At 41.4% G+C, this 15,347-nt stretch overlaps 1 protein-coding gene across 1 annotated transcript in view; it reads right to left on the reverse strand.

Annotated features, from left to right (window-relative positions):
• The window catches only part of frmpd1a (FERM and PDZ domain containing 1a), a 51,808-nt gene that overhangs the window by 6,037 nt on the left and 30,424 nt on the right, over window positions 1-15,347 (reverse strand). The window contains exons 5-15 of the mRNA XM_028601214.1: window positions 14,901-15,003; window positions 14,705-14,750; window positions 12,417-12,521; window positions 8,814-8,909; window positions 8,235-8,360; window positions 7,836-7,955; window positions 7,186-7,322; window positions 6,580-6,799; window positions 4,047-4,229; window positions 2,856-3,000; window positions 1,372-2,736 (exon numbers count right to left, since the gene is read on the reverse strand). Of these exons, the coding sequence (XP_028457015.1) occupies window positions 1,372-2,736; window positions 2,856-3,000; window positions 4,047-4,229; window positions 6,580-6,799; window positions 7,186-7,322; window positions 7,836-7,955; window positions 8,235-8,360; window positions 8,814-8,909; window positions 12,417-12,521; window positions 14,705-14,750; window positions 14,901-15,003 (2,646 nt within the window). The remainder of the gene's footprint in view (window positions 1-1,371; window positions 2,737-2,855; window positions 3,001-4,046; window positions 4,230-6,579; window positions 6,800-7,185; window positions 7,323-7,835; window positions 7,956-8,234; window positions 8,361-8,813; window positions 8,910-12,416; window positions 12,522-14,704; window positions 14,751-14,900; window positions 15,004-15,347) is intronic.

Here is a 15,347-nt window from a genome sequence, read left to right on the forward strand (position 1 = left end):
CGGAGCTTAGTGCAGCCCATGACGATTGTGATTGTTTTAAAGAAACACCATTAAACCAGAGCACGTTTTCCTCCCATCCCCGAATGCTATGTGGAGTAGCCAGACCCTCCTTCAGTGCGCTTTGGAGGAGGGTCTGGCAAAGCGAGAATACAGTTTGATTTACTCAGATATTACTAATACTAATACAATCTCTCATAAAACTGTCAAAGTGCCAAAATCCAGATAAGGGAGGAGATTATAAAAATCCTTCAATTATTATAACACTCATAGCAATTAAGCTTTACAAGCAGCAGCTACAGATTTAGAGACTTTTTCCCCCTGGGTTTCACCTGTCAAGCCATATAAGCTAGTGATCTTATTTGTGGGGGTTGTTGGGGCTGTATGCACTATGCAGTCTGCAGGCACCACTCTGTCAAAGAACAGTACTTATTCCTCCTCTGCTTTTCCTTCCTTAAAGTATGTTTTTATTTACAGTTAATATCCTAAAAAGGTGCTACGATTAAACAAGAATCAGCAGGAAATGACAATGTAGTGCACTTTGCAGTAAAATTGGAAATACTATTGTCATTTCATTTGTCATGAAGTATTAGGTCTCTTTCGAGGAAATAAAACATGTTTTTCAGTAGGTTTGGTGCATTATTAATTCAGCAATTCAGCATAGACTTTTCTTTTCATGATTTTCATGGCAAGAACATGAATTAATTTCATCATAGTGTCTTGTTTTAGTTAAAGAACCTCTAACTTTATTGTGTCCCCATTCACTTTTAAAAACCAAATATGTTTGATGGGTATAACTGAAATGTTGCTGTAAATGTGTAATGTGTGAAGAATCCAAAAACGAGTCTACTATTCTCCGGTTTTGGATTGTTTGATCACCATGGAGGCAAATAAATGTAGCACAATATATACCTTAGTGGAGTAGAAGTATAAAGTAGCACAAATTAGAAATACTAAAGTTAAGTACAAATACTTTAAAACTGTACTTGAGCACAGTGCTTAAGTAAGTGTGCTTAATTACTTTCCACCACGTCCACTGGACTAATAATTATCTTTTGAGCGTTAAGTGTAACAGATGAAATTATGTCTTTTCTGGTGGAAAAGCATGGTTGCACTGAGCTCTAAAGGCTCTATAGTCTGAATCTATATAATTAGTGGAACACATGCAGGTCTCTGGTAGAGAAGGTGTGGTCAGTAGTGTGATCTACTACTTTCCTGGCAATTATGTTACATTGCTGGATAATGCAATATTATGTCCCTTTTGTGGAGTAAAACCTTCAACCACTAGATGGCAGCAAATGTGTTTTCATCACTTCACAGGGCTTAAAAATGACAAGATAATTGCGATTAGCCTCCCAATAAAAACCACCTCACCTCTTGGCATGGCCCCCGAGCTTGGGTCTTCAGGTGAGGTGAAACGATCTCTGGCGTCAAAGAACTCTTCATCAGAGCTGCTGTCTCCGAAGCCAGGCGGTGGCTGAAGGATGGGGATAGGCTCCAGATCAACCGCCTTACCCCGATCCTCCTCCACCTCCTCCCCATCTTCTCCCTCATTACGATGCAGGGTGTGGGGAAGGCTGCGAGCGCTGTCGGGGGTGATGTTGGAGCAGAGTTTGTAGTAGCAGCGAGCGTCGCTTTGGTCAAAGTTAAACACAAACTCCAAGTGGGAGGAGGAGGATGAGGAAGGGGGTAGCAGATGTTCTCCAAGACTTCCCTCCGCGCTTGCGCTTCCTCTTTCATCTGCTCTGCTCAGCGACTCGCCCTTCTCTTTCAACATCTTCCTCCTCCTCCACCTCCGCCTCCTCAACTCCTCTTCTTCATCTTCATCATCCTCGCTGGCCTCCGGAGGGCTCGGCAGGAAGTCCACAAGGCGGGAGAGCTCAGCGAAACACAGGGAGCTGTCGTCGGAGCAGGGGTTAGCTGAACCCTTTTGGACGTGGCGAAGGCTCGGAGAGGAGGGGACGGGTGCGAAGAGTTGGGGGTCGGCGCCGTCGCCTGACCTCCTGCAGGCGCCGCCTCCGCTGTCGTGAGTTGTGAGGTGGATGAGGGGATGGGTGAGGGCTGGTGGAGGGGCGAGGAACTGGGGCTGAACGTGCCTGTGAGAGTAGTGTGGATGAAGCTGTAGGGGAGGGTGGCCATGGGCATGAGTGTGTGAGGGAGCGTTGGGGTGAAAGGAGGAAGAAGAACATGAAATCAAGTCATCTTCCTCCAAAGCATCGAGGGAGTCGCTGGAGGGGCTGGTGACGACACGAGAGTCAGTATTACAAGAATCTGATGCTTCTGACAGTGACACAGATGGCTGCTCCTCTGCTGCTTGCACCTCTTCTCCACCTTCACCTTCAACTCCACCTTCTTGTCCCACGTTTTCCCGCTGTTGCCCAGGATCGTTGTCCGTTACCTGGGTCTGTGTTTGCCGACCATCCTGCGCTCTCTCCGTCTCCTCCTCGTGCTCTGGATCTTCATTCTTATTCTCTCTGTTTTTATCTAGGGGAGACTTCTCCTTTTCGTTGTCGGCATCTTTTTCTTCCTTCTGCTTTTTATCCTCCCACGGTTTATCTCCCTTTTCTCTGCCATCTTTGCTTCTCCTTCTGTTCCTGTCTTTTCTTTTTCTTCCGTCTGGGTCCGACGAGGACCTGACACGAGGGCACGGCCTCTCGTCATGAGACACCTGGGTGACCAGCGCTTTCATGTCCAAGTCGGAGGAGGTGTCTGAGTCGCTGCCACAGCGTGACACGTAACCTGTGAACACACACCAACATGGAAACAAGACAAGTTATTTATTATTTGGAACATCCTGGTGTGTGACTTTATGGACGTATGCATCGTTTTTATGGCTGTACATTACTGGAAATGTGTACCCTCCTCAGCCGACACTCTGTGCTTCTTGGAGTCGTGTATCCAGGGAAAGACGTTGAGGCTGGGGTCAACAAACACTCGACAGTACCCTGCTATTAGGCAGGACATATCTTTGGCGGCGGCTGACTCCAATAGCAACGTGATGGGCTTTGTATGAGAAAGGAAAACAAGGAAAGCGAGGGAATGGAAAGACAATATCAGCAGTGGAAAAAAACACTAAGCATACAATAATCTTGTCGCATCCAAAAGGCTCATACTATTGATGAAAAAGCAGCTCGACTTCTTTTCACCAATACGTCGATATCAATTATATAAAATCTATTTTAAAGTGCTCATATTATGCCTTTTGGTTTGTTCCCCTTTCCTTTGTGTTAGATATCTTTTTTTGTGCACATTATAGGTTTACAAAGTGAAAAAGCCCAAAGTCCCCCCCAAAGGGACTTACCATCTCCAACAGAAAACACTGTTCACAAACTGCTCCAAACAGCTCTATTGTAGTCCAGCCTTTACTTCCGTGATGAAGGTGAGTCACTTTGTAACACACGTTATAATGCTCACCTAGCTGCTAGCGTGGCACGCCCTCATACTCTGCAATTGACAAGCTAGCAGTACTTACTGCGCATGTGCGACTCCCAACAAAGATGGAACAGAAGTGAGATGTCTCACTCTGTAGCTAAAACAGAGACCTCAATACACAGGGTGAAAAGAGGAGCTGCAGCAATGTGCAGTACAACAAATACATGGTGTTTTCTGAAAATTCAACCACATAAACCTATTCTGGTACAACCTCTAAATACAATTATGAACCTGAAAATGAGCATATGAGCACTTTAACAAAAATAAATTACAACATTACAAATTATGACACAAATATTTTTATTTATTTTTCAGCTCCTACTATGTGAGCCGTCTTTGTGTAACGTAGTTTTTCCTGCGTGCCTCTATGACGTGTAACTCTAAACAGCCAATCACACACATTATTAGATCTTGGTAGAAGCATGCTGCATGCCTTTTGGCTCACTGACGGTGATGAGAATTGCTCCTTAGGTATTGAATGACAAGGCACTTTTTGATACTCCAAACTAAGGAGGCCATTTGGTTGGTGCCTAAAAAGTATTGAATTCAGTACCCAGCCCTAGCAGTGTTTGTCTCCCCCCTGTGTGTTGGGTGTGCGGGTATATTCCTGCTCTTACCTTGATGTCCTGCAGGTATATTTTCACCAGGCTGACCTTGTCGGATTCAGGCAGCAGCTCGATGCGCGTGATGCTGGTGAACTCTGTGAGGGGTGACAGGATGCCCAGTTTGTGGTTGACCACCTGACTCACCCCGTAGCGCGCCCCCACCAACAGGGTCACCATCGACTCCCTGTCCTGAAGCTGAAGGGGGGGGGGGGGGATTGTCAAACAGAAAGAAATTGTAGACAATGAGAAGATTGAAACTTCAATGAACTGCGTCCCAACAAAAAAGTAAATATACATAGAAGCTTTGTCTCAAATCAGAAATGTACATTTATTGTCTGATCAAGTGTAATGCTGGATAGGTTAATGAATAATAATGCATCATATTTTGAATGTGATATTTTAGGAGTAAAATCTAAATCTGCAACGTAACCAGTAACATTTCTCTGTCAGGTACCTGTAGTAGTACAATGTTTTCCTCTGAAGTAGAAGTACACAGTAAGTTAGTAGTATACAGTTGGGGGGCATATTAAGTACTTTAAGGGCCTTCTGTAAATTATTTTGCCGTATAATTGTTTTGGAGAAAGCTGCAAGCAGCAATACAGGAGGCCAAGCAATTGGCCTGTTTCCAACAGGCACGTTTTGAACGGGCACTGCTCTAGTTTCATTTTGGAGGCTCCTTCAAAGGCAGCAAACAAATGCAGCCTCTTTTTACTAAATTTGGAGGACACAACTCATGTATCCTTCGCAGCCCAGGATTCCCAGCACTATTTTGGTATTTGAGGAGAAGAGTAAAGCAGCAGAGAAACGGAGAGGATAACGTGTTTTCCTTTTCTCTTCCCTTCTCTCTGTGATAAGGAACATTCTGGAGATAATGGGCCTGCAGGACAAACTGACTCCCCCTGCAAAAAAATTACATATGAGGCAATTAAAAAAAATACATGTACAAGTGATTTTAAATTTGTTTTATTCATGCAATACGTTTTAATCATGTTAATAAAGACTTTAGCTGCAATTTGTTCTGTTGACGTTGTTGTTAACTGCCATGTTTGTCTTAGGACTGTCCCGGGTCAAAGACTGTGTGGGAGGGACTGCTGCATTCCACCTGACCCCCTTTCCTAATTACCTTCATCCCAGTGGACAGACTAGGGCCAAGTACAGCAGAGGGTGAGCAGGAGGAGGAAGAGGAGAAAAGCCGGCCGGGGCCACAGGGAGAACGAGAGAGACGATAAGCTGCTTGAGCTTATAAAGGCAGACATGAGGTAGCAGAGGGAGGCAGAGGAGAGAATGGACAGGCTCTTCTCTCTACTAGAAAAAATTAGGAAAGACCTAAAAGAATGTCACAAACAGGAAATGCTCTGTAGACCAGACGCCACAAGTCCCTGCTGAGCACACCACCTCCGCACACTCCTCTCAGAAAACCCCCGTATCGTTCCAAACTGTGAACCCAACGCAGCTGCTATATCCCCACAAGACATCCCATTCTTTCGGTTTTCTAATATAAAACTAGCATATTCGTCTAAAAACATTTTTACGTCCGTATCATTCTAACTGTCCATGGTCTCATTGATGTCCAAATGATTTCCGGGTATGCAGCCGCTTACTACCTACGATCGCTTCCGGGTCACGAAAAAAATGAATGAGGAATAAGATTTATACACACAATTAAATTTCCCGAGTTCCATCTACAAACACATCAAAGACAATTGGATAACGAGATAGTTTTTTGTTTTCCGTTTTTTAATATCAAAACAAAAAACGAATAATGGGTTGTTTTCCGTTTTTTGTTTTCCTATTTACTAATGGTAATTGGGAAACTGGCCGTTTCTCGTTTTTGTTTTTTTCCTTTCAAAACGAAAATCCGTTGGCCGCCAAGTACACGGACCCTCGTGGTTATATTGAGTGTTGCATCAACTGCTGCTTTTCATCCAGGCGGCTCAGAACACTGCATAGCTATATAGGTATTCAAAGCATTGCAGCCAGCGGGACATAAATCATTTTGCCATAATATCTAGCGAATGACAGTCAGTTAACTCTCCAATTTTGTAGCTAAAGCAAGAAGCAAGCTAACATTAGATGGCCAATGCTGAGCTAAACATGTTTGCTAACTTATCAGGGTGCGTTTTCAGGTGCCTGATAAAACTAGCTAAAACTAGATGTGTTTGAGCCAGAATCCTTTATCTTGATACCACATATTTTGCATTCAGCACTTCTTTTGTTTGGGCCTTGTTGGCTGAAGTTTTAAACCTAAGCTTCTGATCAATGGCACAGCAGCTGCCGTTGCTGTCAACATGATTACTGTCCTCTCTCACGTGTAGCTGTGCGCAGCAGATATACGTTATGTATTACCTGTTACGTAGGTAAGTTACAATCTTTATTTAATACAAATAAAAATTGTTCAAGAGTCTCGCATCTCGAGTCCAAGTGGAGTCTGAATTCTCAAGTCAAGTCTAAAGTCCCTGTGTGTGACTTAAGTGCGACTCGAGTTGGAGTCTCAAACTCATTTCTGAATTGGGACACAGCTATAGTAAACAGTAAGAAACCCTACCATCATGGTGGCACTGAAAGATTTCCCTCCAAATGACTTGAGTTCACTAAGCTCCTCCAGGTAGTTTAACCGTGTCTGATCGACTGACAGACCCTTCTGCTTTGGATCATTCTGGGATTGGCTCTTCTTCATGTGGTAGCTGATGGCCTTCCTCAGATCTTTCTCTCGCATGTTCCTCAACAAGGTGGATGACACAAAGTTCTCTATGCCCCACGTCTTCCTAGAGCAAACACAGAAACACAGGCTGAGGGGGGCTGTTTGTGTGTACAAGAATGTTCGAGAGCTGAAACTGCATTGAGAAAGTGTAAATTTAGAGTAAATATGACTGGATTAGAATCTCCTTTGAATTTCAAATCGTGAAATGCATTCTTGATGCTCACCTAAAGGGCTGAGTGCTACAAGACTGCAGTTGAACTATGCCACTTGTGTAACTGTGTGACTGTTAGGGTAGGGCAGGGTGCTGCTAATAAATAATTATTACTGTCCCTCCAAAAAGGTAGGATCAGCATGGAAGCCCAATTTGCTCTGTGCCCTTTACTAGGAGTAAAATCCAGTGTTAATTATTAGTTAAATTTAGTGGATATAAAATGTGTGTGTGTGTCTCACGTGATCATCTTCAAGTTGGTCTTTGGTGACTGTCCACAGCTCGCCAATCTCTCCTGGATGTGCAGCGCAGCGAGTCGCAGAGCGGTGTTACACCTCATTTCGATTGCAAAGCGCTCCTGCAGCACATCATTCACCCCCTAACACACACAAACCATACAACACAGTACAGATGGTAAAACAATGACATAAAAAATAATAAAAAGAAATAGAACCAATTCAGAAACAATCTTATATTTTATACACATTTTAGGACCAACAATGGTTTGTAAACTAGTGGTATGTCTCATCTGCAGCATTTACTTTAACAACAAGAGGTAACAGAGTTTAAAAATAGTAACAAGAACTTACTGTGGAAACAGGGCAGGAATAAAACTGTGGTTGGATTTGAATGAATCAAAAACTGCATATTTAAAAACAAGCTGACCTTTCAGTCTGCCGATGTACATCAAGGTGAAATACACAGCACACACAATATACAGCAATAACTGGGCTTTTTGGAGGCGTTGTAAAACTTTGCTTTAGGGTAAGTTAAGGGTATAATGGAAAACCTACAAATTATAACAAGTATCCAAATAGATTAGCAATATGAAGAGTAAACTGCCACAGCCTGGGGGTTACTGTATCTGTGGCTCAGACGTTCATCAATCTACCTGCAGGTAGAGGTATTCAAAGGCATTGGGATCCTGCTGCAGCAGCGTCTGGAGGGGTTTGGGCATGAAACAAACACGGAACAGACATCTGTAGTCATGGGCCTCTCTCTTCTGGACCACCTGAAGGAAGACAGACAGACAGACAGACAGACAGACAGACAGACAGACAGACAGACAGACAGACAGACAGACAGACAGACAGACAGACAGACAGACAGACAGACAGACAGACAGACAGACAGACAGACAGACAAGACAAGACAGATTTAATTCTTACTCTACTGTCGCAGATTAAACCAAATGGAGCTGTAGTGTAGATGTAGAGATAGATGTACATTTGAGGAGACGTGAAACAATTGTTATTAGTGTGTGTGTGTGTGTGTGTGTGTGTGTTTTTACCTGCTGTATCTGCTCCTCCTCATGTAGCAGCAGTAGTATGGTAATGCTGTGCTGCTTCTCCAGCACCAGGGAGAAGTGTTCAATACGGCTCAGAGAAAGCTTTTCCTTCAGTGTCATCACAATGTCCTGATGCACAAAGAGCATTGCATCTTGAGAGACAATATTTGATGACATCGGGAAACATAATTGCTGAGGCATGTAGGTCTCAATGCAGCAAGGGAAAGTCTGAGTAGTTGGCACATCTAGGAAACGGATGTACAGTATATCTGATGCTAATAAAAACTGGGGGAGTGAGTATATCACATCAGTTTGAGCTTTTAAATCAGACTATACATTCAATCCAATATTGTCTCAGTTACAGTATAAAGTTAGATTTAAATATGAAGCCTACTGCAGACCTGACCCTACATCACAGCATGAGCATCAATAGTGGCTTCAGTTTTGGACTTCATTAAGAATCATAGAGAACACTTCCATTGAATAAGCACATCGTGAACCTCTGTCAAGTATCCAGTATGAATAATAATTAATAGGAATGGATATCAATATGGTAGACTGTAGCATTGCATAGTACTGTACCTTGACTGTGGTGCTGGAGTCAAATTTAAAGGCCTTGGTCTGCCCGTTCTCCAGATACACCTTCAGAACATTAGGCAGGAAGAGCAGCGAGTTGCCCTGCAAAGCAGACATCGGGTCAGGGGAATTGTCAGATGAAACTGTGAACGTCTTAAAACCTGCTGGTTCCAGAGGATTAGACGTAACAGCCTGACAGGGAGATATGAGATAGTTAGAAAATTAAAGCACTTTGTGTCCCTGTGTTTGAGACATAGATTTAATTGGATGTTTTTTATTTGCCCGTCGGTCTGTTTGTCTTGGATAATAATATAAACAAAGTTTATGAATGTAGCACTTATTAAAACCTCAGATTACAAGGAAATTGCCAGGGAAAAAAGACAAAATAGAGAAACTTACACATACATGTTACATATGTATTCCATGCATACATAAACCAACCTGCATACAGACATGCAGACACATTTACCTAAATTGAATAATGTTACAAAAGCCTTTCGATATTAAAACGTTTTTAGCTATTGCAATTGCAAAAAGATACTGATTTTGCAAGACTGGGTTCAAGTAGGTTGTTAAGAGTTACAGCAAAAGCTTGGTCCTCTTTAATCTTTTATCTTGACATGGAAACAGCCAACAGGTTCCTGCCTGACAACATCAGACAGTAATTCAGAGATACAGTCTGGGAACAGTCCATGAAGTGCTTTAAAAGTAATGACCAAAATCTTTTATTTGATTCTGTAAGAAACTGGTAGCCAATTTAAATACATTAATCACATTTAAGGTTAAGGGCTGTTGGTGTTGTTGGAAAGTGGCAAACTGAAGACTATTATTCTGTATGCCAATTTCAACCAGATTTCCAGAATATTGGCAAAAGAATTATTGGAACTGGTGGGGCTAACTGAGATTGCACAATAAGAAGGCGCAATGAGATGATATCATTAAAAAGCACTAGTCAAAGCCCAAATTGAACACATTTCACAAGGACTTCTGCTTTTACACCTACATTTTCTGAAATTTGGCAAATTATCAAAATGAAATAGCTTTACATATGACAACATATTTACAAAAGGGAAGAGAGGGATTAGCCTAGTCTCATTTTCAGCTCTTCTCACAGAGCTTTTCTCCCCATAATGTGGCCTGTTTCTGTCTGCCTAGCTTGTTCACTGTGGTGAGTCACCATGCCTGTTCTCTTATCATTTTAGAAAGTGTTTTTCTGTAATGACAATCTGATGTAATGTGAAATTAATGTCTGTATGTTGTCAAAGTTCAAATAAAGAGCGTTCACATTTTAGACAACCCCTCCCATGTCACTCTCCCATCTTCCATATTTCTTGTTTCCTCTCCATTTTAATGATGGCTGTCTCTTCCTCATCTCCCTCTACCTCCCTCCCTAATCTGATGCTCATTGTCCTGTAATCACAGACATTAGGACTGGAGGATGAGGCAGGTATCGATCCGTTTTTTTCTCTGGGATTAGTAATGGGCACTCCAGCCTCTGTGGTTTTCCTCATCCAGCTAATATCACATCCGCTGGTAGGATGGGAACTCTGACCAACCAGAGCCAGGCTTATAAGAGAAAAACTGCATACTATGCAATAATACTGACCAATTATAAAACATTGCTCTTCATCAGTATGCAAAGCTACAACTACAAATACAACTCTTGTAAACCAACAAAAATTATGTTTACATTCAGTTTACACTGTGTATCCTTGAGGCCTGACAAATGTGTTGAGAGCATTTCCTTCTTCATAAAAAAATTGTTAACATCCATGTTTACTATCCTTCAGTCTCCTTCTTCCCTGCCTTCTGTTGGGAACCGAGCAGTGTGGTTAAACACTCAGAGCATGTGACCTGACTGTATCTGTGTTTTATTTTACTGATAACTGATAAAGTTAATGCAATAAAAGTGCGCTACTTTGGCTCGGATACAGCTCTGTAAGCAGTCTGAAACACCTGCAAAGAAACACTAGCATGTTAAAATTTCAGGAAGCTAGATTTTGTTTTTATTTATTCATTTTTTGACTGTGTATTATGTTTAAAGTTTCAGTTTTATTAAATAATCGCTTAAAGCAGCTGACTTTTGTGTTAAGTTTGTAACATTCCAAAATGTTAATTTTGACTAAAATTGTTTCATTTTTACTGTAAAATGCATATTGGTTTCAAATATCGGTTATCGGTTTCATTAACTACTAATAATCGGTATCGGTGTCATCTCTGAAAAAAACAGCATCATTCGACCCCTCGTAAGATTGTGTATCGCGTCACCCATATTAGGGTTGTGCCGATGGACGATATCATCGTCCATCGTGATGGCTGGCCGACATCACAATGGAGAGCCACCATCGTGATGCCCTCCCTGTCAAACACACTAATCCTAGTCGCGGGCGCTGGACGGGAAATTGACAAATGCGTCGGTCTTAAACTAGCAAAGACACAAAGACAAGACATAGGGCTCCTTAAGTGGAAGCTACTTTTTCCCCCTTTACGTGCAATCTATTTGTGAAAAAGACCATTGCTTTGAACAGACTGGATTGGCTGTAGTGATACATTCTCTCTCTCTCTCTCTCTCAGTTGTAGCTCGCTCTACCTTCTAGTAACGTTGGACACAGCGGTCTCGAGTGTGTGCTTGTGTGTGCACGAGATAAACAAAATGGGGACCATAGAGCTCCATAAAATAAGGGGTCCCAAGATATATCACAAGATTTAAAGGAATAAGAGAACACATTATTACTGTTACACAAAATAAATTAAGTTTAGCTGTTTTCTTGTGAAATATTTCATATTTCTCAACTCATCAGGTATCTAAAAATTCAAATAGAAAACTTCTTTGGCTTAGCTTGTTCTCAAAAGGTTGGCAACACCTGTCTTCACTAATAATAAAAGTACATGTTCAATATTGCCGTTGTTAGCCTTGGTACGCAAAACAACCATTTACTGAAAGAGAGACAATGGATGTGTGGGGTTCAAGTCCACGTTAATACTTTCTATGAGCATGTGTGAAATGTCAAACTACAAACTGACATTATCCCATGCATTTTAAACCCCATTGACACCTGGTACTGTATTAACATGATCTGTATCTGGATATCCAATGTCGAGAAGGAAAAGTTAATGCAAGTACATTGGCTGCATTATGAAGAAGCATCAAGACCGGCAAAAAGGTACAGACGACCTTAATAATAGGTTTAAATGTAAAGGCCCATGACTTGGTGTATTTATCCAGATAATGTATCCAGAGAAGCTTGGAAATGAGATTGGACATTAACACAGTGGACCTGAAAGAGCACAGTGCCCAAAAGTTTTGCCGCTAAGTTTGTTGATATTGAGTGAAATTCATCTGCTAACACTGACAGCCAATCAAATTTGTACAAAACCTTAAAAAAGGTGTTCATACCAATCCACAGCAAAATAAGATATGGTTTGGTATGGATATAGGACATTCAAGTTGTTAATGAATGTGATGAATATCATCTGTCTCAAGGAAACACTGCCAAACAGATAATAATAAGCCAAGCTTGAAGAGAGGGATGGGGGCTCTAAAGCTGATTTGTAAGTTATTGGCATTAAGGTTGCACAATAACTGCACCAAATTGTTCTCTCACTCACCTGAGAGTGTCCATTGACTTCCACCTCCTCAGCAAAGTGAACTTTCACTGGGTTGGACCTGAGCTTCGCTCTCTTCTCTGGTGTGATGAATGAGGACTTTGGGCCCTAGGAAGAATATAAATCAATAAAATCAGGTTGGCATAGTATTTTTGTTTTAAATAATTAAACTAGGACTGAATGTGGTACAGGTATGTTTTTCAGTGAAGCACAGTGAAGTGGTACATATGAGCGAAATGAAAAGATACACAGCCCGTTGCTTTTGCGTGCACGCATACAGGAATGTATTATTTAATAGGTTGATAACATATACCCGGTTTTTCTTTGGTTGACTTCTACGGTAGTTTCCAGACAAACACTTGCAGTTAAAATGGCAGCTTTAATACCATGAATGACATTAAAGCTATTTAACTATTCAAAACTATTATGCCAAACCAAAATGTCCATGATTACAAATCGGTTGAGATTATGCAAAATGCTGAGGATAAGCTTTGATTATTTAATTAAAACAAGTTGAAAATGTTTTAAAAAAAAAAATCACAAGCACTGTCCGGGGACTGTGCACACTGGATACTGGATAACTTTAATATTGCAGAAATGTAGACAACAGGAAGAACAATGAGAGTAATTATGATATATAGATGGGTGCATCCATACACATGCATTAATTTAGTCATAATACTACTTTACTTTGCAGTTCTTTCAAGGGATTTACATTCAGGAGATATCCATTTTGCTTTTATATTAATCCTAATGTTACAATACCCAAAATCTCCGTCTGTAATTAGCTCTCTTTTCTTTGTTCGTTCGGCCATAGTAACCCGCAAAAGACAGACAAAACTGTGTGCCTCTTCAAACACAAGTATGTTGAAAAGCGAGACTGTTAAGTTAGCACCGCCTACCCTTTCTGGCAGACCAAGCGCTGCTGGATGATGGAAAACGCATCACTAACTGTGCGCCACTTGTGACTTTTCTCAGTAATGTTGGCACAGACACGCAGTTCTAATACTGCAAATGCAACGGCTATCATCAGCGGTCCAGAGGCTCAATCAACATTGTGTAACCTCTTCCAGCAGCAGATAAATAGGTAAATAACTTAACAGACATTTATTAAATGAAAATATTCAAGATTAATACTGTAAGTACAGGTGCTCAGTACCAGCGATAAGCAGATAAGAGGATAAGCGCATTGTTGCCTCCATCATTGCAAACCCAGTTAGTGGTGGATTGAAAGCACCAGAAGAAACGGTGAAACAATCCTCCTGCTCTTATACCGCTGTCTGATTATAACAAAAAACCTTAATCACTTAGGCATGCCTTGGTTCGTGTTTTGTGACCATCAACAAGCACGACAGAGATGACTATTTTCAGGGAAATGATAATTCCTCAAAGTTCAATAATGATTTCTTGGAGGAGCGGTGAGCAATGAATCAGATGGTAAAGATGCTTCCATCAGCAGAGCCGCTGATGAGAATCACTGAGGAGCAGCTGTTTATTTACTGATCTACTTCACCTTCAAGCAAACATATACATCAGCTTCACAGATTGAGATCCATGACACACACACACACACACACACACACACACACACACACACACACACACACACACACACACACACAAATATAATAGTGTGTGTCTATCTGATGCTGTGGGGGGAGGGTCCGAGGGTGTACCATGCTGTCACTGTTAACACTGATGTACTGTGGAGGGAACTTTGTGACAGGGCGCCTGTTAGCGATGACACTTGACCTCAAGCCACAATGACGTACTGATTGATGAGTATGTTTACAACAGCGATTCAAAATCCCAAGTGTCTAGAGACACTGCACATCTCTAATATGTAAGCATGTGTACACATGCATGCCTGTGTATGTTTGTTCTTTACAAGACTAAATGTTCATCTAAAATGCTGCTGTAATTGGATGAGTCTGCATCTAATTAAATGTCTTGAGAATAGAATAGATTTCAATTTGCACACAGGTACATTGACATTTTTGTGCATTGTTCTTAGAGTCAGCTCTACAAAAAATATGAGAAGAAATACAATAACAAATACAATAAAAAAAAAAAAAAATATATATATATATATAAATAAATAAAGTAGAAGAACAATATAAAAGAGAAAACAGCTGTAAAATAAATAAAGTTATAATTGCGGAAATGCAGCGGAAACATACACTGTATAAAAACGACGGTATTGATATTGCACCAGAGATGTTTTTATTTATGTGTAAATGTGGAGTGTGTGTGCATGTTGGGGTGTGGTTAGTTTGATACAGTAGACTTACCAGCATCGTTCTGAGGACAGTCATTGTCAACGTATCTTGACACTCTCTGAAAAGACAGAGGGTGGCTGGAAAGGTTAGACATGATCTGCATAGTTTAATTTTAAACAGTATTTTCTGTTGTATGTGTTGATGTGCTGATGTGTGTGTGTGTGTGTGTGTGTGTGTGTGGGGGGGGGGGGAAGCTATCAGTGTGGACCTGATTATCTCAGCAGCTTGCTCCGGGGTCAGGTCATCGACAGCGATGTTATTGATCTTCACAAGCTGGTCGCCAGGGACGAGCCGACCATCTGCAGGACCACCTGGACACACAAAATGTCCTTGTGTTGTCATGATTGAGGGTTTTCAATTTGGCCTGCTTTCATACTGCAACTGGGGTTGATGACAGGCAGCAGCTCGTATTCTAGTGCTCTCCTTTCATCTCACACTGATGCATAATTTTCATCTCCAAACCTAACCATCCCAGCACAGGGAGCCCAGCAATCTAAGCACTGTAACCACCTTCCTATCCGTTAGTGTTTAACATAATGTTACCTTACATTTATTGTCCTGGGGTCATCATCCAGCACTAAATATTGTTATTAACTGATAACATAACTGCACATTACTGCAGCTCCTCTTTTCACCCTGTGTGCTGAGCTCTCTG

The sequence above is a fragment of the Perca flavescens genome, chromosome 2, assembly GCF_004354835.1.
Source record: "Perca flavescens isolate YP-PL-M2 chromosome 2, PFLA_1.0, whole genome shotgun sequence".
Taxonomy (NCBI): domain Eukaryota; kingdom Metazoa; phylum Chordata; class Actinopteri; order Perciformes; family Percidae; genus Perca; species Perca flavescens.